This window comes from Pseudorca crassidens, chromosome 15 (genome assembly GCF_039906515.1).
Source record: "Pseudorca crassidens isolate mPseCra1 chromosome 15, mPseCra1.hap1, whole genome shotgun sequence".
Classification (NCBI taxonomy): Eukaryota; Metazoa; Chordata; class Mammalia; order Artiodactyla; family Delphinidae; genus Pseudorca; species Pseudorca crassidens.
This window is the reverse complement of record NC_090310.1, coordinates 20292429-20309772: the sequence shown is the minus strand read 5'-3', so window position 1 is coordinate 20309772 and position 17344 is coordinate 20292429. Positions and strand designations below refer to the sequence as shown.

At 48.2% G+C, this 17344-nt stretch overlaps 2 protein-coding genes across 13 annotated transcripts in view; one reads left to right on the top strand and one right to left on the bottom strand.

The window, feature by feature from the left end:
* Window positions 1-6795, bottom strand: part of EARS2 (glutamyl-tRNA synthetase 2, mitochondrial) — a 22356-nt gene extending 15561 nt beyond the window's left edge. Inside the window, exons 1-2 of one of the 8 annotated variants that reach the window (XM_067706393.1) lie at window positions 6580-6795; window positions 2281-2436 (exon numbers count right to left, since the gene is read on the bottom strand). In XM_067706393.1, coding sequence (XP_067562494.1) covers window positions 2281-2296 — 16 coding nt within the window. In that variant the 5' untranslated portion in view covers window positions 2297-2436; window positions 6580-6795. Of the gene's footprint in view, window positions 1-2280; window positions 2437-5434; window positions 5866-6579 lie in introns of those variants that run through there. The other 7 variants (XM_067706390.1, XM_067706391.1, XM_067706392.1 and 4 more) reach the window with 7 other exon arrangements.
* On the top strand, window positions 5855-17344 carry UBFD1 (ubiquitin family domain containing 1). 5 transcript variants are annotated; one of them, XM_067706394.1, is made up of 8 exons: window positions 5855-6023; window positions 6209-6538; window positions 7428-7636; window positions 10270-10335; window positions 10497-10602; window positions 11884-11954; window positions 14413-14495; window positions 16963-17102. In XM_067706394.1, exons 1-7 carry the CDS (start codon window positions 5999-6001, stop codon window positions 14491-14493), a joined length of 888 nt encoding a protein of 295 aa, XP_067562495.1. In that variant the 5' UTR covers window positions 5855-5998; the 3' UTR covers window positions 14494-14495; window positions 16963-17102. The 5 variants fall into 5 exon arrangements, 3 of the variants coding, with proteins under 3 accessions (XP_067562495.1, XP_067562496.1, XP_067562497.1); XR_010934917.1 differs by having other exon boundaries at window positions 5856-6023; window positions 11884-11934; window positions 16963-16981; XR_010934918.1 differs by lacking the exon at window positions 16963-17102 and adding an exon at window positions 13488-13543 and having other exon boundaries at window positions 5856-6023; window positions 11884-11934.

Here is a 17344-nt window from a genome sequence, read left to right as displayed (position 1 = left end):
AATTAGGAAGAGGACAGGGCTAACCCTGCACACCCGACGTCACACAGACTCTGGAGGCTGAGGGGCCTGGGTTCAAGTGCACTGGCCATCTCTGAGGCCAGGCAAGACACCTACCAGAGCTTCCATTTCCTCCTTTACAAAAGAAGGAAACAAACATTTACTTTCTGCTGAGGGTCATCACGAAGCTGGAATGGGACGGCCTACGGGAAGGGTTTGGCGCTTTGCCTGGCACATCTCGGTGCTCAGCAGGTCCTGGCTGTGACCATCGTTGGTACTGTTGGTGTTGGTATTTCTTCATTTGTCAGAGAAGGGGGGGGGTTAGGTGCATCTGGGGCTCCTTCCTGATCTACCCTTAACGTGTCCAGCATTTGGAATGCTCCAGGGTTTAAGAGAGACTCCACTAGGAAAACTGAAAACAGAGTCACATAAAAAATAGTATGTAAATGTTCACGGCAGTTTTACTCATCATAACCAAAAAGCAGAAACAATCCAAATGCCCAATCACTGACGAATGGATAAGTAAAAAGTGTTATTTCCATACAATGAATAGTTTGGCATAAACGGGAAAGAAAAACCAATTCATGCTACGACATACACGAACCTTATGCTAAGTGTAAGCCAGACATAAAATGAAACGTCCCAAATAGGCAAACCACAGAGACAGAAAGTAGGTTAGTGACTGCCAGGGGCAGGAGGGAAGGAGGAATAGGGAGTGCCTGGTGCAGGGTTTCGTTTTGGGGTGATGGAAATGTTCTGGAATTAGAGAGTGGTGGTGGATATACAACTCAGTGAATATACTAAAGACCACTTTGAGATGATAAGTTTCATCCTATGTAAATTACATACCGATGCCCAAAGCAAGAAGCTCCAGAACTGAGCCACCTGGGGTGCGGATCCCTGCCCTCTGCCTCACCAGAAGGCTCACACCGTTGCGCCGAGCTGGAGGCTCCTCGGGGCAGGACACATCAGGCAGTCTTGCTCATCACGGTACCCTCGTGCCTAGCACGGTGTAGCAGGTGCTCCACGCCACGTGGCCAATCACGGGCTCCTGCCAACCTCCCTGTCCTCACGTCTCCAGGTCCTCTGTTTACCTCACCGTGCTTGGGCCACACTGGCTTCCTTGCTGCTCCTCAAATACATCCAGCACTAAGCTTCCACAGGGCCTTTGCATCTGCTATTCCCACTGCTTTGAGCATTCTCCCCCTAGGTAACCAGAGGGCTGGCCCCTCACTTTGTGCAACTCTCTGCTCTACCGTCCCCTCCCTGGGGAAGTCCCCCCCCCCCATCTCCAAGACCTGCTCCCTGCTGGTTTCCTCGCCTGCTACCTTTCCCTCCACATCACTTATCATCACTTAATATTGTAGTAAGAATGAATTCACCTGTTATTTATCTGTCTTCCCCTACTTACTGAGTGCAGGGTCTTGGTTCCATGCTTGAACACTATCACTACCTGGACCACAGTAAGTGACTTTGGTGCATGAATTCTTTTATTCAACTAATCTCAACTGAGTTTCTGCTATAACCTTCTACAGTAGAGGACAGAAATGAAATCAGTTTTTGCCCTTCAGGAACCCAAAATTTAGTTAATGATTTACCTGAGACTAGAATACACATGTCAAGACAGACTGGTGTTTTTGGCATTTTTCCTTGGCGAGCTTAAATAGTCATACCTGTTCTGACAGGAAGGCAGCTACTGACCTGGGGAACACAAATACACTCCTCCTCGTCCTCCCTGAGCTGAGCTGGCCTCAGGGCTAAACTTCCCTTAAAGAGACTGACTTAAGGAGCTGCACGTGTTTTGTTTGGCTCGTACAATGTGGTTTAAAAAAAAAAAAAATCTGAGCTCAGATTTAACAATGGGAAGTAGTCATCAAAAACAAAAAAACCCCAGAGTTCCGGCTCCTCCCGGAAATCAGATTTGACAAGCTGGGCCAGGAGTCCCACATCAACTGGGCTGGCGCTTTCTCGGGCTTACCACACCCCTGGAGACTCCCGGTCCATCTTCCACTTGGCCTGTGTTTCCTGCCCGCTCCCAGGAGGAAGTGAGATTCCGAGATAAAAACAAGAATCTCCAAACAGCCTTGGAGCTTTTTATTCTGCCCTGCCCCAGGAACTTCAGCGTCTTTCCAGGTGGAACCTGCCACCCCAGGCAGCACAAATGTACTCATTCCTCCAGGGACTCCGCATTCTCCACCCTGGGCCATGTGAGAAAACCTTCAGGCTCCTTTTCCTGCTCCCTGCGCCTTCCTTGAAGAAGGGGCCTCTCCCGGCCAGCCTCACCTGCCCACTCCAGCATGTCCTCTATATTCTCCGCTGCCCCAGGCACAAGGCGGGTCTGATCCGTGTCCTCCAGCCTCAGGATGAAGTTCCCTCCGTGCTTCTTGGCAAAGACGTAGTTGTACAAGGCAGTGCGGAGGCCACCAAGGTGCAAAAAGCCTGGCGGAAGAAGAGAACAGCTCAGACAAGATGGGGAAGACAAGGGGCAAGTAAGTTCTGCTTGTGACACAAGGTCTCAGGGAACATCAAAGTCTAAGAAATGGCGCTACCCTGTCCCATCTCCCCATCAGGCACCCAGGCAGGCAGGTTGCCACAGAAGAGGACTGGGCTGGTTGACTCATTTACCCTCATCCTGGAAGTGGAAGAACACTGAAGTTTTGGAGCATGTCATTGGGTAAAATGGCTCCAAATCTCCCCAACTGCACCCATCATTCTACTTTGACATTTGCCTTAAGGCCAAGTTTCACCCAAAGGAGAAGCAGACAGTTATTCAGTGAAGCCACATCACACGTGCATCTAACTTATGCAAATTCAATGAAGTCCTTGGACAAAAAAAAAAATTAACTACTAATTAAAAGTACTGTAAGATTACATTTTGCCCATACCCTCTATGCACTGTACGTGACTATCCACATCATACATTTTAAATTTTGTCTACTTGACACTTTAAGTGCTGGCTTTAGATACTAACCGAAAGTAATATTCGATGCCACTGTATTTCTCTTCACCCAAGTTTAAACACTTAATATTTTACTTTTTCATCATTCCTGACTGAAAAGTTAAAGTGAACAGTTTTCCCAGGGCTGTCATTTCCCCCCTTACCCTTCCTTCTTTGGGCCAGGTGTAGCGGAATAACTGAGGACATGGAAAGGAGACGTGACCCATGCCCCCCCGCCCCAGCAAACTGGGGGCTGGCGAATAAGCCAGAACTGTAAACAGTCCTGATTGCTTTGAGCCCCCCCGGCAAACCGGGGGCCTGCGAAGAAGCATTGAGTGCTTTGGGCACTGATCCATGAGATGTCCTCAGTATAATCAGAATGGTGGGAACGCGAGGAAATGTCCTTGTGCTACTTCAGTGTAATCAGAATGGTGGGAACGCAAGGAAATGTCCTTGTGCTACTTCAGTATAATCAAAATAATGGTGGGAAACTTGTGCTGCTTTTGCGCTCAAGGACGAAGCACGGCATGTTTTCAAGAAAGCCCGTTATTGTCTGTATAATCAATAGAAACATATGTTGCTGCTTTGGCATTTCTGAAATGTTAAGAAAACAAGTCTTAAAATGTAAACATAGATAATGCTTTAATAAAAGCTACCACAGCAGGACAGACGGCGCTGCTTTGCCTGAGCGAACGGCAGCCCTCTACTGCTGTGCTTCGGCACAATTCATCTCGTGTGATGAGCTTGCTTTCGGCCCTGTCATAAGATAAACTACGACAGCCAGGCTACGGCCCTGTCTCCACAATGAGCTTGTCTGCATCTCCAAGTACAGGAGGCAGCACGGGATAGGAAATGCTTCTCTGGAGTCAGGTAGACTCCAGCTCAACACTGATTATGTATGTGACCTTCAGCTAGTTACAAGGCCACCACCAAAACCAGAGGTCCCCAAGATAGAGGACAGGGGTCCAGTAGTTGAAAGCAAGACCTTTTAGATCAAATAGACCTTGATTCAAATTCTGCTACCCCTTGGACACTCTACTTGACTTCTGTGTGCATCGATTTCTTAATTTGTTAGAGAGATTAACAACAAAAAATAGAAACCTTCCTTGCAAGGTTGCTGTGAGGCATAAATGTTGACCAGAGTACCCTATTAATTTTAGTTATTATAATGATCTACATTCTTCTATCTGTAGTCAACAGCCTTTCCAACATGGGCTCTTCCCACAGATCAGCAAGGAAAGGAGAATTAAAATCATCACAATGGAACCTTCTGCTTATTAAGTGCTTTCCATGAGTACCAGTCCTTACCCCGTGCCTCAGTTGCATTAGCTCAAACCATGAGGCAGGTACTATTACCAGCCCTGTTTGACAGATGGTAAAACTCAAGAGGTTCAGAGAAGTTAAATAATTTTCTCAAGCCACACAAATAGGAAGTGGCAAAGCCAGAAATTTGGGCCCAGACAATTCCAGGCCTTGGCACCCAAACCAGAGCTTGTCTGCAAACTGTTGGCAGTTGCCAACCAAGTTGACAGCAATTTGACAGAATAACTTTATATCTGTTGAATTCAATAGTCTCATATTTTGTATGCTTTTACGAGTTTCCTTTTTCTACTAATTTCTTTATATTGATTTTATAAAAGTATTAGTCCATAATTGACTGGAAATCAGAAACGAGTCCTTTCACCAGGGGTGGTTTGAGAAGCACGCTCTACACGATACTGCCTGCTGAGAAAGACCCCTGTCACTCTGTGTAGCTGAGACCTTGTCACAAAGGTAGCTCTGTGACCCTGGAGTTCAGAATGAGAGGCACGCTTGGTGTGAAGAGGGCAAGCAGGTTGCCTTGATGAGAAAAGAATTTGGGGAACTGGTGCGGAGGCCCTGACAAGATCGCCGCTAGGGTATACAGTGGGGCCCTGCCTGACTCTCTGGTTTGCTAGGCTCCAATACTAATCACAGGGCCTTTGTACCTCCAATTTCCTCTGCCCAGAAGGTTCCTTCTATAGGTTTCACATACCTAGCCCCTTCTTGTTATTTGGTTCTCAGCCCTTATGACACCTCCTCAGCAAGGCATCCCTGAGCATCCTACCCAACCCCCAGTCCCCTACCCTGCTTCATCTTCCGCATGACACACGTGACTGTTTAAAACTAGTTATTTTTATACGTGTTTGTTGCAGCCACTACAGTGTAGGCTTCTTGGGAGCGGGGGCCCTACTTTCTCCATGTCCACTGTACCCCAGCGCCTAAAACATTTTGTACTCAATACACATTTACTATATACACAAAAGAAAAAAGGGGCCCAAACAAATGGTACAGTACAATAAACACGAAATTCCTGGCAACGTGAAAATTTTCCTCTCGTAAACCTATTTCTGCCTCTGTATAATGAGGCCGCACTACCCGCCCAGTCTGACTCCACCGGAAGGGATTCGCTCGGAACGTTCGGGGGGCGGGCAAGAGACGGTGGGCCTAGGCCTGCAGCGTCACGTCCGCCAAGGTTACCTGTGGGGCTGGGGGCGAACCGCACTCGCACCGCAGGCCCGGCATGAGTGCCCAGGCTGGCCTCGCGCCGTCCCAGGGGGCGGCCCAAGGCCTCCGGGGGCCTCCGGGGATGCAACAACCTCTTCAGGAGCACAGCCATGTGGAGTGGAACCGCACACGTGGGGTTCTCCGTGCATCACTTCCGGGGACTCCTCCCAGCAAATCCGTTTCCGCCACAGCAGGCGCAACCCCGCCCCTTAAAGGCGCAGGCGCCCTAGCCTACAAGCCCACTCCCCCTAGCCTACAAGCCCACGCCCCCTTGCACGACTGCGGTCCCACTCGGCCTCTAGGGGGCAGAGTCCAGCGAGCGGGCGATTTCCCGGGCCCGCCCCCCCCCGGGTTCTTGAAAGCTAAAGCGTGGCAGGGGCCGGGCCGGGGAAGCGGAGGAGGCGGGTCTCCATAGAAACCTCCACCTGTTTCCGGCCAGGCTGTGCGCGATTAGGGGCTGTTACCGGGGCCAATCTCAGCCAGCTCGCCTTTTCCCGGCGGCCTCTGCGGGAGCGGTGGGTGTTGTACACAATCATCATGGCGGCGGCCGGAGCCCCGGATGGTGAGTGTGGAGGGGGTGGCGGGCGCCCGGGTCGGGCCGAGGTGAAGCGGGAGCCCCTGGGGGATGCGGCCTGGCGCGGCGGGGGGAGCAGTCTGGCTCGGGAGCGGCGGTCCGGCGGGCGCCCGGGCAGAATCCGGTCCCAGGCCCAGCCCGCGGCGAGCGCCCACCCCCTAACCCCCTTGCAGGCATGGAGGAACCGGGCATGGACACGGAGGCCGAGACCGTGGCGACCGAGGGGCCCGCGCGGCCCCTCAGCTGCTTGGAGGCCGAAGCCGCGGCGGGGGCGGCGGCCGAGGACTCCTGCGCCGCGCGAGGCAGTCTGCAGCCTGCCCCGGCCCAGCCCCCTGGGGACCTCGCGGCCCAGGCCTCGGTCAGCAACGGCGAGGACGCGGGCGGCGGCGCGGGCAGGGAGTTGGTGGACCTGAAGATCATCTGGAACAAGACTAAGCACGACGTGAAGTTTCCCCTGGATAGCACAGGCTCCGAGCTAAAACAGAAGATTCACTCGATTACAGGTAATCCCCGTGGCTCTGACAGCCTTTCCCACTTCACCTACCTAGTGTTGACGCTGTGCTAGGCACCGCGCTGGCCTCTTTCCTTGCATCAGCGTTCTCAGTGCTCACAACAGTCCTCCTAAGTAAGTAGTAATGTGCCTGTTATTCAGGTGGGGAAAATGAGACCCGAAGTCAGAGCTAGTCAGTGGCTGAGCTGGGATTCAAGTCCATTTCTGACTCTTCGGCCCAAGTTTCTAACTTGTGTTTCTAACATCTCTAATAAAATCACCTAAGGCGCTTGTGAAATTTACAGCTCCTAGGCCCTTCCCCCTGGAGATTTTGATTCAGTGGGTCTGGAATGTGGCCAGGAATTATTTTTAGCAAATGCCTCAGGTACTTCTAATAAGGGAAGTTTAGGAAACACTGTTTTTGGCTCTCATGCTGGCCCCTTCACAGGTGCTCGTGTTACTTAGTTTTTTCTTATTTACAGCAGTTTGCCATCTGAAATGATTTTCTTTTTACATTTTCTGCACGTATTCTGTAAGCTCCATAAAAACAGAAACCTTATTGGTTTCTATATCCCTGAGGTTTATGGACTCTCACTTAATATTTGAGTCACAAGATGGTTGAGGAACAACTTGGAATGAATAATAGCTGATATTTATTGATCAGTTATTAAATACCAGGTGCTGCACTAAATGCTCCGTATTTATTATATCTTAGTCCTTAAAACGAGTTCGTACAGAAGAAACTATTGTCATTACTCTTATGAAGTTCTGGAGACTCAGAGAGGTTGTGAATTGCCTGAGTGCACAAAAGTAATTGGCAATAGAGCAGTATTCACTTTCAGGTCTGTTGTGCAAGAATGTTTTTCGTTTCTTCCTTTCACTGTCCTCTATCTTTTCTCAAGGTCTCCCGCCTGCCATGCAGAAAGTCATGTATAAGGGACTTGTCCCTGAGGATAAGACGTTGAGAGAAATAAAAGTCACCAGTGGAGCCAAGATCATGGTGGTTGGCTCCACGATAAATGATGTTTTAGCAGTAAACACACCCAAAGATGCTGCCCAGCAGGACGCAAAGGCCGAAGAGAACAAGAAGGAGCCTCTCTGCAGGCAGAAAGTGAGTCTGTCGTGTGATTGTTGGTCCTGGGAAGTGTGAGGCTTTGTCCTCTCAAGCCTAGGCTGGTTGTATCCTTTCTAGAATAAGCTCCTTTTTGGACAGGGCCCATGATGGAAATTTATGGCAGCAGTTGGGTGCGGCTGGCTGTTGAGTGGAGGTGACAACTACCTGAGATTTGCATCTTTGTCTCATCTGGCGGGTCAGTGTGTCTCAAGTCTATCTACTTTAGGATAAGGCCTTTGTAAAGGCAGGCTTTAGACCAGGTATTGAAATGAAGCAGATGTGGGTTTCTCTCCTATTTAGTGCCAGAGAAAAATGCCACTGTTGGAATTAATCCTCCATTTTACACAAGTGCTTGCATTTGTTTTTTTGGCTTGTGGCTTCCCTCACGTCAACAAGCCCTTTTCTGGATAGGCATGGAAATCAATAGCTTTCAGAGGTTCCTCTAAAACTGACTGTTTCAGGAAGCCAAATGAAGCTGACTAGGAAGATAACTCTGCTGATTTTCTTTTTTCCCTCTTCCTGGTCTGTGAAACGGGGGCCTGAATTTTTACATGCTTTGTTGGTCATTTTGGATGGAAGAGATCCAGCCTGTTTTGTGCTCATTGTAGCCATTCAGATTCTTTTTTGTGATTGGCAAAAGTAAGTGTGTTTCACTGTGGAAGGAACTGATTGGAAGAACCATCACTTGTGATCTTATCACCCAGCTAACCCCACCTGTAGTTATGGAGTCTCCTGGCTACTCTTAATGTGTTCCAGGAAAATAGATATTCTCAACTTAATCTGTATCCTGAGGAGAGTAAACCAACCTTGACCAACATCAGTTTCAGTGACCTTAGGCACCAAGGCACATGGCCAACAGTGTGAGAAGGACACAATTTTCTGTTACAGGTCCGTAATCCCTTATATGTGCTTCCAGAACCCCAAAAGAGTCTGAAAACTCAAGTGCTTTTATAAATTTGGCAGCAAAACCTGATCAGAATTAGTGTGAATAGTCATGTTTTGCCCTAGAAATATTAACATATTTGGTAACAAGGTACTGTCCTAGACTTCACAAAGAATATTATGTAGTGTAGTTTAAAACCATATTATGACAAAAAAAGAAAAACTGTATTACGTTTATAAAATTCTTAAAAGTTTTAGACTTTATAAAGTACAAAATATTTGTCCTTAGGCTTTCAGATAAGAGACTGTAAACCTATATTAACATCTAAAATGTGTTTATTTGGATATTTTTGCCTCTAAATATGGGATGGTAATGTCTTGTAACTAAATGAGTGCATTTCCATTTTCATATCTTCCTCTGCCGCAATGTATGAAATTGTCAAATAGGAACATGTCAGACATGAATGAGCCTTCCCACTGGTTACACCCTTGGAGCATAACATGCCTCTTAAATACAGGTTTTGAGTTACTAATGGTAGCTTAACAGGCTTTAGAAGTGTTCTCCACAGTGAAGGGAAAATACTTCAAAAGGTACTTGTGAGGTATGAGTCCAGTTAGGCTTCTAATCCACGCAGCTTTGTTCCGTTGATGCCGGTTATGAGGCATAACGTGGCCTACTGAGAGGGACCCGTTCTCCTGGCTTTTCGTCAGCTTGCTCAAGAATCTAGGGCTGATATGTAGAGTGACATTTTGCTAGTAGTCTGGCAGTGTTGAGTTTATTCCTGCCAGAGGGTTTCCACCATGCCCGTGCGGGTTTAAGCTGGCTCTTGGCCACTTGGTCCGTAAATTCGATTAAATGTTTACCCTCTACCCACTTGTTACCCTACAGTTCTAGCTTGACCAGACAGCGACTGTACCTGTAAAGCCACAGATGGAGAGGAAACAAGACTCAGGCATTTGGGCCAGACAGAAACAGTTTTAGGGGGCCATGAGCCTCATTAGAACCCTTAATGAGCTGCTTCAGACTCCTGAGGTGGGAGTGGGGTTAGAGACTTCTTAATGTCAGGCTTTAGAGTAATCAGCATTTCTCTTTGGAAATGTGGCTCCTGAGCTTTCTGTTTAGCTGGGGTTGAGGGTGGGGTTATGGGGAAGATTTGTGCAGTGGACTGAGTCTCCATTTGTTGAAGGAGTGCCCCTTCTAGGGCAGCTAAGCTGATTCTCAGCATCCTTATAGGTTTCTCTGGGAGTTTAAGTTGACAGAAATGGCTGTCCTGTTTCGTACATGCCAGGAGAGCAAGCACCCTTTGTGGCTGTCTTATCTTGATGTTTAATTCTTTCAGTGGTGATTTCGGGGGAGGGGGAGAAGGAAGTGGAGTTTATTTGAATTAGCAATCTGGAAATCCTGATTGCTCTAGAGCTTTGATGTCTAATGTGGTAGCCACATGTGGCTGATTAAAGTTCAGTAATATTAAGAATTCAGTTCCTTACTCATGCTAGCCACGTTTCAAGTGCTTAATAGCCACAGGTGACTCATGGCTACTGTTTTGGACAGCATAGATATAGAACATTTCCATCATGGAAATTTCTGCTGGACAGCACTGCTCTGTAGTGTCAAAGGACCCATATCTGTAGTCACAAAAAGCTTTTGAACCAAAACATTAAGGCTTTCTTCATTCTCTTTTTCAAAGAGGTAATAATAGATAAAATGCAGTCAGCTGTTTCATTTAATTATCTCTTCTGACTTATAGCAACACAGGAAAGTATTGGATAAAGGAAAACCCGAAGATGTGATGCCGTCTGTTAAGGGTGCCCAGGTAAGCCGAACTCCTTTGTGAGCATTCTGAAAAGGAACCAGACTCACCTTCTGACTTCCTGAGGTTCCTGCAATCAGGTCCTCGAGTCTTGTCCCATCTTCTTTTCCTGTCTCGCCTTGTTTCTGGTTCCTCCCTCTCTTACCATGCTCTTGTGTCTCCAGGAGCGCCTGCCAGCTGTACCCTTATCTGGCATGTACAATAAGTCCGGGGGAAAAGTGAGACTTACCTTTAAGCTAGAACAAGACCAGCTGTGGATCGGCACTAAAGGTACGGACTGCTCTCACCTCTTCCTGGCTCACTGCCTCTCGTACCCTGCAGGGCGTGGCCTTGGGTGCAATTCTGCTCCTCATTCTGAAATCCTTCTCCACTGTGCTTTGTGTGCTCCTGGCTTTCAGTTTTTCTTTTTGATGCTCGCCTTCTATTTGGACCCTCTTCCCTCATTCTTTTTAGTCTGATCTCAGGGCCAATCCATCAGACATTGGCTCTTCAGTTGCAGCCAAAACCAGAGGTTCCAAACGTGTGGCCTTAGGGCCAGGTCTAGTCCACAGACGAGGGTTTTATGAGTTTACACACAATCTGTGAAAATCGGGAGGTTTCACTGGATCTGATTTTTTTTTTTTTTTTTTTTGTGCTTCTCTTGAAAAGAAGCAAAAGATCTAGCCATTCTGGACCTGCATTTTCACATGGCAACGATCAGACGGAGCTGAGCAGTGGTTTCAGGGGGTCCATGCTGTAGTCCTCACTGTTTCATTTATCTTTTATTGTAGCCAGCTTTATTAATTTATGTCACCTGCCTGGCTCCTGTAGATCAGAATTTGCCCCTGTACTAGGGACCTGCCCCTCCTTCCCTGCCTGGTTGCCCTCTGCTTCCCCGCCCCTACCCTGCCTGTGCCTGTGAATCAGGCTTGCTTTTTGCTGGGAAGTGTCTCTGACTGTCCTCCCTCTCCCTTCCCCCAGATGGTTCAAAGTCTTGTCAGTTACATTCCAGAATTATTTGTGTCCCTTTCTTTGCCACTCTGTTGCGCCAGTTAACTCCTAGCATCTCAAATCTTGGTCTGTTAAAGCAAATTAACCTATATCCCTGCCCCTTCCGGGATCTCTTTTGTCCTGCCCATCTTCTGTACTGGTTTTTCCTCACTGGTTCCTGTGCTCAAAAACCTTGCGCTCTTTAAGGCCAAGTTCAAATGCCTAAACACAGTGTCCCGTATTCTCAACGGTGGGGCCCAGTTTAAGTTTCTGACCTCACTTCCTGCCCCACTTGCATTGTTGTGCCCTACGTACTTCAACTGCATCACTCCTTGAGCTTCCCACCATGCTTTGCACAGCTCATGTCTTTGCTCATTGCTGTGCCCTTACCCAGAATGCCTATTTCCCATTGCTGTTGTTAACAAAGTCTTCTGAGGTCCTACCTAAATGTGCTCTCCTAATGAAGCCTTCCCTGATATCTCCCCCACCCTCCAAATGAATTGCTGCCCCTTCTGTTCATAGAGAGCCCCGTTATATCCTCAGAGCACTCATTACTCTCTGACTTGTCTGTCCCCCTGTTAGATTCCTGGAGGGAACCGAACATGCCTAATTCACCTGTTTCTGGCCAGCACTGTAGGTATTCAGTGTTCGAGGTAAATGGTAAAGAGAAGTATAGGGGATCTCATCGTCTGAGGTTACGTGGTTTCAGGGACAGGCCATTTAGTATGATTCTGCTTAAAATGGGACCAAAGTTTTATGGAAAATAATTGGAGTAGGGGTGATGGGGAGTGAGATTTTAATCATGTGAAATATGAAAATGTTTCTGTTTTCAACCCTATCCTGATTCTTAAAATGAACAAAAATTGAAATGGCCAAAATGCTTGAGTTTTCTAACAAGTTTATGATTCCTTGCTATAGTCTTCATTTCACTTTCGACTCTAACTGCATGGGCAAAGCAAGTTGTGCATAATATTTAAGGGCTTTCCCAGCATTCCCAGGGGCCTTTGAACCCTTTAGCAGGTCATTCTCTTCTGCAGAGCCTGTCACATCATCAGTTTTTTTTAATTGTGAGCTGCCCTGCCTCTGTCAGGTCGTCACTTATTCATGACCTTGCAGGTGATTTTGCTTAGTTCTCCACCATTGCATTGACTTGCTGAGAGCCTGCCTCTTCCTAGGCTTGCACTTTCACTCGGGCAGCCTAATGGGAGGCAGGGACTAAGGATGCTGGCCCAGAGGGTGGGTGCAGGCAGGGGAGCTGGACGAGGACTAAGTGTGTCAGTGTTCGTTGGTTCCTCAGGGAGTGTTTTCAGGTTATGAAGTTGTATAGGAGCCAACATCGTAACTGCAGGGGCTAAAGAGAACCTCCCACACGTGAGTTAGAGGTTTTATTTCAGCTTGTAGGAGCAGCTGCCTTTCTGCTTTGGCACAAAGGCAGAGCTCTAGAAGAATCTTGATGTATCAGGGCTTCAGAGCTGTTGAGAGCCACATTACTCACTAGCCTTGTTAAAGAGCCTGGCCGTGAACATTCATGTCTTCAAGGGTTGACCAAGGCCAGGCTTTCCGTTCCCACCCAGACTGCTGTGTCAGTGTACCTCAGGCTTTCTTCTCACTTGGGAGCCCAGTAGTTCTGTCACCTGGGTGTCCTCAGCACTGTCCGAGGAGGACAGCTTGTTCTGGGAGTTGGCTGCCAGCCACTGGCTTCATCTTTCTGCTGACGTGACCATCCCAGCTGCTAGTTGGCCTCTTTCTCCATGGGGTGCTTTACCGAGTGGCACTCAGGGGCTTCTGCAGTAGCGTGTGTAGAAGGCAGCACTGACAGCCTCAGGCCCAGTGGAGGGGGAAGAACGAGCTCCAGGCAGGAACTGGGACCTGTGACCACGTGGAGCCGCCTCGGGGGAGCATGTGCCCTGCTTGTAGGGAACTCGAGTCTCTAATCTAGCTGATTGCTGTCACTCAGGAATGTGGGCCCAGGATTGTTGAATCTTCTGTGTTTTCAAGAGAAGCCAGAAGTTCATATTTTTGCGTGAAATCTCTGGACAATTCAAAATGGCTGATGTTTTTAAAAGTTTCCATCTTAAAGATAAGTGCTGGTCAGGTCCTACCTGTGGGTCACTGTTTTAGAGCCAATGAAAGTCAAAATCTGAATGAACATCTTCAGGTCCCATCTCCTCATCCCCATTTTTCAGAGACCAAGGCCCACAGGATAGAAGTAACATGTCTCGAGTCACCAACTAGACGACAGGTCAGGGCTCTGAGTTCCTGGTTTGTTTTGTCAACTTATTCGTTTTCCAGATTTTGCTTTCTGCAAAGCCTGTAATGAGTTTTCCAGTTTGGTTTCTCCATGTGCTGAGAACTCCTCCCTGAGGTGTCTGCTGCTTCTGGGCGGTGGCTTTGTTGTGTAGGTGCCCCCACCTCTCCTGCCACCAGCCCTGTCCTGCTGCCCTCAGCTCACCTCCAGTCTCATCTCACTCCAGGCATCCCTCGCTGCCTCCTCTTTCTTACCTGCCATCCTTAAACTTGCTGCAAAATGTCTTCTCACCCCATGTGATAAGTGGCATTTAGAGTGTTAATCATAAGAGGTTATGAATGCTCTCAGAGAACTTCTTCAAGTGTGTGTATTTGGAGGGGTGGGGGACCAAGGGAGGGAATGGGGGGGCGGTGAGTGAGCAGGATCAAGGGATAGAAACTGGTCTTAAAGCCCCAAGCATCCCCCTTCCTGTACAAGTCACAGGGGCATGCAGTTGCCTCTTTTTGGTCCCCTTGGCTATCCCAGGTGCCAAAGACCTCAGCCAGGGCTGGGCTTGGCAATAAGGGTGCAGAGGAATTTCTTGGGTGTTTATTAATCATCAGACGTTACAGAGTAACACCAGGCAAGCTATACCTCTGCTCTCAGAAACCTTTAATATACCTCTGTCAAGTCCAGTTCCCCATTTGCCCCTAAGAAGTTCCCAACTCCCAAGCAGGGCTGGAGGTGCACTGACCAGATCTTTCCTGTCGTCCCTAGAGGGTGGGGAGAGATTCCCCCAGCCACGAGCCCTGAGGAGGGACTGCTGAGTCACAGGAGTAGAGCAGGGGGGCCTTTAATAATCACTGTAATCCCTCTTAACTTAGAGCGGACTGAGAAATTGCCCATGGGTTCCATTAAAAATGTGGTCAGTGAACCTATCGAAGGACACGAAGACTACCACATGATGGTAAGTAGCCGGCGTGGCCTGGCCCTCCCTAGACTCCTGCTTCTGCTCCTCTAACAGGGGATGGATGTTTCACTGAGGAGAGTACTCAGTGTTGAGAAGACGCGCAGGGTTAAGACCCTCATGTTGTCTTCCCATTCTTAGAACTTAATCCGTGACCTATTCCTCGTTCTGTTTATTTTGCAAACCGCACCCCGCCCCCAGCAGTTTAAAGGGGAGACACTTTATCTCTGCTGCATCTTTCATATCTGTAATGTTTTGTTTTTAGACCAGGAAAATAAATATAAAGAGGAGGTTAATGGCTTGTGGGTCTTCATTTTAAGTTTTGTCTTGCGTATGAAACAAAACCTCCCACTCGCCTTGGCGTCTGTGAGGGCACCAGGCTGCCCCTTTCTGCAGTGATGTTGCTTATCCCAGGGGGCAGCCCTCGAGGGGCCGAGGACCCTGTGGGGAGGGTGGAGTCTGTGACCTGGTTAAGCAAGGAGTTGTGCTCTAAAGAGAGCGGCTGCTCTTTCCCAGACAGCACATCTGGAGGCATTCCCCAGGTCTGCAGAACAGAGCAGGAGTTCCGTGGCGAGACTCCCTGAGCAGCTTAGGCAGACACCTGTCTCCCCAGCACTGTTGAAGGGACTGCTTTAAAAAGGAAGTTCAGCCACCTTGCTCCGAAGTTGCTGTGCCAGAGACCTGAGCTGAGCGGTGATAGGGTGTGGGCGGGGCTGCCTCCCTTGCTCGCTGAGGAGGTGACAGTGATGTAGCCACGGCGGCGGCGGCCCAGCCCAGGGAGGAGCAGGAGCCAGCGGTCTGGGCTGCGGGTTGGCCTCCAGGGTTCACGGCGCAGGGAGGTGTTGGGAGGTCCGGGAAAAGGGGATCTCGAGGTATGGCGGTTCTCTCTGGGCAGATGACAGGTCCCCTGGCTCTAGGAGGTCAGCCAGTCGTGTCCCCTCTGCTGCCCTGTCGGAGTCTGTCAGCTCAGGGGCTTCGTCAGGCCATGGCTGGCCATGCAGCCCTGGGTGCACAGCTCATGGGTGTCCTCCGGGCAGTGGCGACGACGACACAGGCTCCTTTCAGGCCCTCGGGTGGCCCTTCCGCCACTAGTCTCTAGTCTTTAAACGATTGCAGGTGATTTGTTTTGCCTGCTCAGTGAATTTTTCTGTTTTAAAAGTTGGATTTTAATATTTTCAGTTGGGCCCCTTCACTCCCTTTCGAAACATCTGTCTCACCAGTTTGACCCGGTAGGGTTTGCAGTCCCAGTTTTCAGACAGCCTGGGAAGAAGGATTTCAAACAAGTAGAGTGGACCATTTTGGACATCTTTTAAGGAGGTGGTGTGGATGGCTAATGCCTTTGTATTTAGTTTAAATGCTGATTTCCCTCTGGAGTCATTGCTGGCAGAGGTGGGTTCTAATCGCCCCATTTCTTTTCTAAACGCCATTAAGTAGCACCTTGGCCTTTGTCTTAATGAAAGTGTTTATTTCCCTCTTTGCAGATGCCATTTCACTAGCTAGATTCACAGGTCACCTTAGAAAAGGGGGGAATGTCACCTTAGAGAAATGTTAAAAAGCATAGAAAAGGACCGAGAGTACTATAACAAACCCATATATCCATCACCAAGAAATGACTATTGTAAATATTTGTAACTTGTTTTCAATCTTGCTTTAAATAAAAGAAAATATACCAGCAGTGAATATGTCCCCATTGTCTTCCCCTCCCCCCATTGCCATTATCATGATTTATCATGTGGATCCTTCCATCTCTCTGTGCATTTATTTTCACGTATATCCATGACCAAGCTACAGTATTGTTTTGTTTTTTCAGTTTTCATAAATGGTATCATGGTATGTATCGTTCTGCAACTTGCTTTTTTTTGGTTCGACATTACGATCTGTCTGTATTAACTCTAGATCCAGTTCATACCTTGTAAAAGTAAATCTAGTATTCATACGAGTAGGTCACTTTTAATTTTGCGTTCCCTTACTGATGGATATGTAGGTTGTTTCCAGGTTTTTATCATTTCTGACAGTGCTGCTTTGGACACTCATGTCTGTTTCCTCCTGCATGTGTGACAGTTTTCCTAGGGCAGTGGTTCTCAAACTGGTCTCTGGATCAGCAGTATTACATCACCTGGGAACTTGTTAGAAATGCAGATCCTCAGGCCCCGCCCCACCTCTCTGGAACCAGGAACTTTAAGGGCTGGAGCCCACCATTCTGTTCTAACAAGTCCCCAGCTGGCTCTGCTGCACGCGCGAGTTCGGGAACCACCGCTTTAGGATCGGCTATGCTTAACTCTCCCACCTTTTTATGTTTTATTTATCCATTTATTTTTGACAGGAGAATGCTCCCCATGTGCACAGTTTTTTTTTTCCCCTTCCCCTTTTAATTAATTCACTTCTCAGCCCTCCCCGTGTTTGTTGTGCTGCCTGCTCAGTCTCCCGACCTCTGAAGTACCGCTTGGTTTTCCTTTTTCCCTTCCAGGCGTTTCAGTTGGGCCCCACGGAAGCCTCTTACTACTGGGTGTACTGGGTTCCAACTCAATATGTGGATGCAATCAAAGACACTGTGCTGGGGAAATGGCAGTATTTTTGAAAGCACTTTCACCTCTGGCCCAGGAGACTGACCCAAAGTGAAGGACATTGCTGGGAGAGGCCTGCAGCATCCCTGGATTTCAGAGTTCTGGAACTTTGTTCAAAAAAAATCTATATCCAATCTAAGGTGATGTGGTGACTGAAGCCAGAGGTGATGTACTTTCACCATTAGCTTAATTTTAACTTAAAATCACCAGTTCCCTTTCTTGCAGTCAGCTTCATACCATTTTTAAAAGTCAATATGGTGGAAATCAATAAATCTGAATTCTGAA

What these genes read in the sequence shown, in the direction of transcription:
- UBFD1 (XM_067706396.1), top strand. Translation starts at nt 5,999, where the DNA reads ATGGCGGCGGCCGGAGCCCCGGATG. An exon ending in GAAGATTCACTCGATTACAG is followed by an intron (nt 6,539 to 7,427) that starts GTAATCCCCGTG and finishes TCTTTTCTCAAG; the next exon opens with GTCTCCCGCCTGCCATGCAG. An exon ending in GCTGTGGATCGGCACTAAAG is followed by an intron (nt 10,603 to 14,412) that starts GTACGGACTGCT and finishes CTCTTAACTTAG; the next exon opens with AGCGGACTGAGAAATTGCCC.